This window comes from Echinops telfairi, unplaced genomic scaffold (assembly GCF_000313985.2).
Source record: "Echinops telfairi isolate 266 unplaced genomic scaffold, ASM31398v2 ScPeMD7_36;HRSCAF=134, whole genome shotgun sequence".
Taxonomy (NCBI): Eukaryota; Metazoa; Chordata; class Mammalia; order Afrosoricida; family Tenrecidae; genus Echinops; species Echinops telfairi.
Window position 1 is genome coordinate 2,030,401 of NW_022103934.1, and position 6,979 is coordinate 2,037,379.

Below are 6,979 nucleotides of genomic sequence, written 5' to 3' on the forward strand. Positions count from 1 at the left end.
CAGCAGCATCCGGGGCAGGCAGGTCCATCTCCCAAGAACCCTGGTGGTGAAATGAAGGCAAGAGCTTGGGCACATGGGCAGGTGAAGGGGAGAAACAGCACGGGTCAGGAGGGGAGTACTGGTGCATCATGGTTCTGGCAGTTTCCAAGGAAGGGCTCCAGTGTGGGCTGTGGGCCTATGGCCCTAGGTGGGGTGTTTGGTGCCTTGCTGTGCACACATGGAGGACAAGGGCAGCCAATAGCACTCTGTGCCAGGTGAGGTGCTGTTTTAACTAGCTTCTCTCGTTGGGATGTAGGTAACACCGTGGCGATGTTTTCTGGGAGGAAACTGATCAGACATTGATTCTCCGAGTCCGAGTCCCATGCTAATGGTCAGAACTCACACTTGGTTGGTCTGGTTCCTGAGGCCTGGCTCTTCTAGCCTAGGCCACACTACCTACCCACTGTCCACTACACTCATTGGTTGTTTAAAGCACCAGGAACTATAGCTATTTAGATATACACTGTCTTACCTAAGAACTACCATGGTGCAGTGGGTACACAGTGGGCTGCTAACTACAAGATCAGCAAGTCCACCAGCTACTCACAGGTTACGGGGAGAATCAGCCAGGGATCACTCAAGAGAGGGGAGTGCTGATGAAGATGAAGCTGTCTGCTCCCATACAAATCATAGCCTTGGACACCCTGGGGGACAGTTCTAGTCATCTATAGCCAAACTGACCGCCACTGAGTGGATTCTGACTCACAGTGACCCGATAGGGCAGGGTAGAACTGCCCCTATAGGTTGCCAAGGCTATACATTTTATGGGAGTAGAAAGCTTTCTCCCTTGGAACTGCTGGTGGTTTCAGACCTAAGACCTTTTGGTTAACCGCCCAATGAATAACCACACCACCACCAGGGTTCCCTGACAAACTAAATCAGACTGATTTGATGGCAGTGGGCTGGCTATCTCATCTATGCTTCACAACATATATGTTGTATATTAGTATATTACATACTAATATATGTATTAGTTCTGATTTTCAGATAAGAAAATACTGATGGAAGTTAATTTGCCATGGACACTCAGCGGTTGGTGTCAGAACTGGGATTTCACACAGTGTTTCTGAATCCAGAGCATGTTATCTCTATCCACTACCTCTACTGTCCCCACTCAGAGGCTGTCTTTGGTCACTTGGGTGACAAGAAATCCCAAGCCTGGGTCCTTATACACTCACCCAATCTCCTACTCTGCTTACTCTTCCCCCATTGACCAGTCCACATTTCTTACTGAGCGAAGGGCAGTGATGATGACCAGACAGGGGCTGACCTTCCCCTCCTCCGGAAGTCTCCAGTGAACATGACCACACCGAAGAAGCATCTTAATTTTTATTAACGTTGAATTATTAAAAACAAGCATCCATACCAGTGTGGGTAGTGGGGAGCAGGACAGGGTCAGGGACAGGGACAGGGACAGGGGCCAGGGCAAGGCAGAGGAGGAGGAAGGAATTCTGTCTTATTGGTAATAAAGCTCCAAGTTCATCCCATCATGGATTTCATCTGAGGTGAAGGTGTTAAGGAATCCTCTCCTGGGCTCCATACCCACCCCACCCCTTTCATCTATTCCCAGCTGGGTCCAGGATGAAGGCCCAGCCCAGGGCTAAGAAAGCCACTGTCTTTGACTGGCCTGTTTTGATTTGGGGCAGAATCCAAAACATGCTCCAATGCTTTGCACATCAAGCCTGCCTGAGTCCCGGCGACCCCCCTCCCCCCGTCACCGCTCATGTTTACCAAACCCAGCTCAACTCCAACACCTCCCCTTCCCCCAAACCATTTACACGCTCCTAGTGCTCAGCATGTGCCATATATTAACTTAAACACCCTCTTTCAGACGCTGGTATTTAACAACGGGCAAAGGGGGCAAGGGTAGGCAGACTCATCCTCATGACACCCCACAAAGGATACAGTCACCCAGACACACGTGGTCCTTAAAGATGGTGTACCTATGGAATAAAGACCTATTTAAAGAGGGGTCCAACCGGTCTTTGCGGAGGGAGAGGAAGCCTTGCCAAAGAAATGGTCCCCCGCAGCACTCCCCAACCCACACCTTCTGGCCCCTAGCTCTACCCCTGCACTCACCACTTCTTAAGGACGATCTTGTTCCAACGGGTGCCAGTTTGGGCTGCGATCAGCTTCTTAAGATCCCCGATGGTGTCATCCGTGCTGGGCGCAGGGGCGTTAAGGAAAACGCAAGGGAAGGGGCATTCCAAGGCTGAAAGCGCTTTGCCAAGACCCCATCCTCCCGACGCCCTACGGGGGTGGGGGTGGTGTGTGTGTTCCTTAAAACCTCCCCACGACACCGACCGAGCGCCTGCGCTCTCAGGGGACACTGTCCCGCGGCTGCCAAAGGATACTTGCACTTGACGCGGACCTTCTTCCCCAAACGGTCGTTGCAAACCACCTCGATCATCCTCGCTGGAGCTACACGGGCCGGGAGAAGGGAGGCGGTGGGGTCACGAGTTCAGGGATATCCCAGACCTCGACGTCGCCAGCCTCTATCTCCCAGGTCCTCAAGCCCCTCAGCCACTGGGGCTTCCTCTCACCCCCTCCCTAGTGCCTGCCCTAAACCCGGCCTCCCGCCATCGCGTCTCCGCCCCGACTCGCCACAACGTCCGACTTCAGGGTTCTCCGGCTCCGGCCTCGCCTCCCGCAGGCACTGCGACACTCCGCGGCCGAGAGCCGTCGGTCCTCCCCGCCCCGGACCCCTCCATTGGCCCCCTCACCTCGAATCCCCTCCAAGTTACCAACGCCACAACCTTCCCGGCAGGAACACTAAGCCCGGATGCGGCCGTCGCGCTGAACCGGAAGCGGAAGTGCGCGTCTGTAGCCCCGCCCCTCACCTCGACGCAGCGGCGTGGGGGCGTTCCTTCCGGGCCGGGCCCTGGCTCGCGCTTCTCAGTCGCGGTCGTGGGGTCCCGAGTCCGCCCTGGGGGACCCCTGAAATCGGCGCATGAGCAGAGCGGGGTCCAGGCCCGTGAGGAAGGGGCCTAGAGGCGCCTTCGCTGTGGACGAACGTCATCAGTCGATGGGGGAAACGCGAGGGCCCAAGAAACATCCCCGGAGGCCCTGCCGTTCCTGAGCCCGACGAAGCCTCGCGCTGCAGTTTCGGGCCTACAAGGACCAGGGCATCCCGTCCAGCCCCCGGCTTTCCTTCAGGGCTGGGCTCGGACGTGAATTGTTCACACCTCCCTCCCGACTAGGCGGCTGCCTCTCCCTTCCCGCCCCCTGGGACGCCTGGGATGCAGATGACAGTTACGTAGCCCCCACGACCCTGGTCTTCTAGCCGCAATTTTGGGACCGGAGTGCAGGTTGCATACCTGGGCCAACTGCCAGTCACCCAACTGCCATGGCGGCCGCAAGGAGGCCTGGTCCAGATTTTTTTAAGAGTGGTTATTCTTGCCCAATGGGAAGCATTCTGTGCCTGATCCTAGTCTTCACTTTGACCCCAAAGCACCCCTTAGACTGGTTCTGTGGCCGTGGCCCTACCAGTCAACCAACCTGTCAGTGGGATTGTTGAGCCGTTCTTCCTCAGCTGGTAGAATGCTTCCAGTTTGGTGAACCCACTGGATTCCCTGGTGGTGGTGTGGTTACAAATTGAACTGCGATCGATCCACATGGGCAGTTTGAAACAGAGGTAGAGACGGAGACAGAACGAAGACAGAATTCAACCGGGAATATGAAGTTAAGAAAGGTTTTATCAAGGCAAGGAAAAACTCCTGGGCGAATTCCGCAACCTAATGAGCTAGGTTAAGGAAGTTGCAGCTCAGTGGTGAGGCGGTGTGACGTGTATAGGGGCCCGAGTCAAGAAAGTATGCGCTGATGAGAGGAAGGGAGGTTTTTAGTGCTGCAGCTGCAGGTCTGAGTCAGAATGTGGTCTGTGAGAAATCTTGTTTTCTCAGACCCATTTCCTGGAATACTGGGGGAAGGAGTTGCACAGACCCTGCCTGGAGAGATAAGCTCCTTGGAATGCTGGGGGCAGGGATTGCACAGTCCAGCTGGTCATCGGTCTTCCTGAGAGGCAGAGGATGGGGGGCTGCCTAGTCTGGACCCGGCCCAAACATCAATCACCAGCTGCAGCTCCTTTGGAGAAAGACTGGGCTTTCTACTGCTCAAAATACATAGTCTTGGAAACCCAACTTGAGTCAGCATTGACTTGGTGGCAGTCAAGTTTTGTTGTGTTTTATTTTATTTTAAAATTTTTTTGGTGAGCCTGTAGGCTTTACTGAAAAGGGGCTAGCATTTCGGATCCACCTGAAATCACTTCCTCAAACTAGAATGTGAGATGATGGATGGTTTGGGGGCAGGAGAGGGGCCTGCCTACCATAGGGAGTTGACTTAAGTGCCACACAGAAAAAGGGCTCCGGGGATTACCTGCTTCCGAACTTGGATCCTTTGTCCTTCGAACCCGTGCAGAGGCTCTCTGAGTTGGCAGAGGTCTGGAGTGACTATGAAAAGCTCAGGCTGGAAACTTAAGCTTTGGATCCAGATGGATGAGTCAAATCCCAACCTCAAACCGTAATATTAAGCATGGTGTGAGGCAAGACACTTCCCATTCCTGAATCTTATTTCCCTCCTCAATGGAAAAAGAATAGCAGTGCCTTATAGTCCCCTCAGAGGAGCCCTGGTGGCAGAGGGGTTACCAGTTAGGCTGCTAACTGTAAAGTCAGTAGTTCAAATCTACCATGGGAGAAAGACTTGACTTTCTACTCCCATAAAGAGTTACAGTGTCTGAAATTCACCCTGTCCTCTAGTGTTGCTAGGAATTGGCATCAACTCAGTGGCGGTGAATGAGTAATACTTGGCCTTTTGTATAAATGTTGCCAGATCCTGCACTACCCTTACAGTCTCTGATGTTTGAGCCCCTGTTGCAGCCACGGCTAATTGAGGACCTTTCTCTTTTTCACTGACCCGCTACCGCTACCGAGCATCATGTCCTTCTCCAGGGACTGGCTCCTCCTCATAGTATGCTCATGGTATGTGAGATGAACTTTCCATCGCTTTTTCAAAGGAGCTTTCTGCCTCTCCTGCTTCCAAGACAGATTTGTTTGTTCTTCTGATGTGCAATATATTTCATCAACATTATTGTCAAAGCCCCTGGCGCAGCCCAGCTCTTAAGAGTTTGGAGTAGAACAGGTTAGGGCAGGCGTCGTTAAACTACGGCCCGCGGGGCACATGTGGCCTGCCGAGGACATTTATCCGGCCCGCCGGGGGTTTTTGCCCGTTTGTTTTTTCACTTCAAAATAAGATATGTGCAGTGTGCATAGGAATTTGTTCATAGTTTTTTTTTAAACTATAGTCCGGCCCTCCAACAGGTCTGAGGGACAGTGAACTGGCCCCCTTTTTAAAAAGCTTGAGGACCCCTAGGTTAGGGCGAGGGAGGCTAGGAAGGTCAATGGTGACCTGAGGAGACTCATTGCCTGAGGGAGATGGCAGGAGCACATTTTTATATTTACACAGAAATACTGGGTCATACCTATTGTTGAGGATGGACACTCCTAAATGGTGGGATTGCAGAATCCCATTTTCCTCGTTGGTCCTTTGTGATGTAGCCCTGGATTTCCCAAATGGAATATTTGTTATTTCTGTTACGGGGGTAAAAGTAAATGTTAGGTTTTTAATGTATTTTTAAAAGTGTCTTCATCTCGCAATGCAAGGATGTTGTTGTTGAGTGCTGTCGAGCCGGTTCTGACTCCTGGTGACCCTATGTACAGCAGAAAGGAACACCCCCAGGCCTCTGCCAGCCTCATGATTGTTGTGTTTGAGCCCACTCGTATGCCACAGTGTCAGTCCATCTTGTCGAGGGTCTTCCTCTTTTTCCGCTACCCTTCCACTTGACTGAGCATGAGGTCCTTTTCCGGGGACTGATCTCTCCAGATGACATGTCCACAGTATAGGAGATGAAGTCTCACCATCTTTGCTTCAAGGCGCATTCTGACTGTACGTCTCCCAAGGCAGATTCACTGGTTCTTCCGGTAGTCACAGTACTTCCAGTAGTCTTCACCAGCACATCACTTCCAGAGTCTTCCTTATTCCTGTTTTTTTTTAAATGCAAGAATCACTGGATTGCATTTCACAGATGCTGCAAAGTTTACACATGGGAAGTGCCAGAAGAAGCCAGCTCCTAGCACAATCACTACGGGTTCAGTAGGCGCAATTGTACAGCGATAATAAGTAAATATTATAGTAAAGTTATAGAGAGCAAGAGATATATAGAAATAAATGGAGTGAGACATATTACATGGTAGCATTGCTCACCTCAGCCCCGCTTGGTAATCCACGTGGAGAGAGGGGGAAAGGAAGGAGGGCAAGGGAACAAGGGAGAGGGGGAAGAGAGGGGAGTGAGCAGCAAGGAGGTCAGAGTTAGAGAGCTATATATTGCTGACCCATTGCCTATATACCTTTTGGGGGCATGCCAGCCCACTAGTTACAGGTTGAGACATACATCACAGGGAGGAGCTGCACTATAGGTTACACAGCAATGAGAGTGGTCTAGGGGGTGGTCTCTGTGGTATCAGTAGGGTGCAAACCCCTCCTACAGGAGCCTGTCCATTGTCCCCAGAGGCAGGGAGCAGGCCCGCCTGTGGTGGGATGAGACAGCAGTCTGGCAACTGATTGCCTTCAGGGGAGGGAATGCCTGCGCATCTGACCTCCCCCCACAGGGAAGTTTGTGGCAGCCCTGTGTGGAGCAAGTCGACCGGCACCATTTTCCCAACAGCGTGGGCTCACTTTGGGTCAGTGTCACAAAACAAGATGACAAGATGTCAAAACCAACAATGTTGGTCACAAAACAAGAACTTCCAACTTCTGCACAGGGCTATTACACACCGAAGTTATAGGCACCGGAAATCAAAGCGTTCATTTGACTCAAGCTATCGAGTTACTCATTTATTGCAGTGGCCTGGAACGCAGTGACCGCGGTGAGTTGGATACAGGATCAGGC

At 52.1% G+C, this 6,979-nt stretch overlaps 1 protein-coding gene across 1 annotated transcript; it reads right to left on the bottom strand.

Moving 5' to 3' along the window:
- Positions 1 to 1,354: 1,354 nt before the first annotated feature.
- UBL5 (ubiquitin like 5) lies at positions 1,355 to 2,868 on the bottom strand. Its single transcript, XM_013008385.2, has 5 exons — positions 2,763 to 2,868; positions 2,394 to 2,460; positions 2,119 to 2,202; positions 1,945 to 1,982; positions 1,355 to 1,539 (listed from the first exon to the last, which is right to left on the bottom strand). Exons 2-5 carry the CDS (start codon positions 2,447 to 2,449, stop codon positions 1,496 to 1,498), a joined length of 222 nt encoding a protein of 73 aa, XP_012863839.1. The 5' UTR covers positions 2,450 to 2,460; positions 2,763 to 2,868; the 3' UTR covers positions 1,355 to 1,495.
- Positions 2,869 to 6,979: the final 4,111 nt, after the last annotated feature.

Bases quoted from the DNA above. Each gene is read 5' to 3' on its own strand.
- UBL5 (XM_013008385.2), bottom strand. From the start codon at position 2,449: ATGATCGAGGTGGTTTGCAACGACCGTTTGGGGAAGAAGGTCCGCGTC. The intron at 1,983-2,118 runs GTGAGTGCAGGG...TTTATTCCATAG, and splicing joins AAGATCGTCCTTAAGAAGTG to GTACACCATCTTTAAGGACC. The intron at 1,540-1,944 runs GTATCCTTTGTG...CCTTCACCTCAG, and splicing joins CCACGTGTGTCTGGGTGACT to ATGAAATCCATGATGGGATG.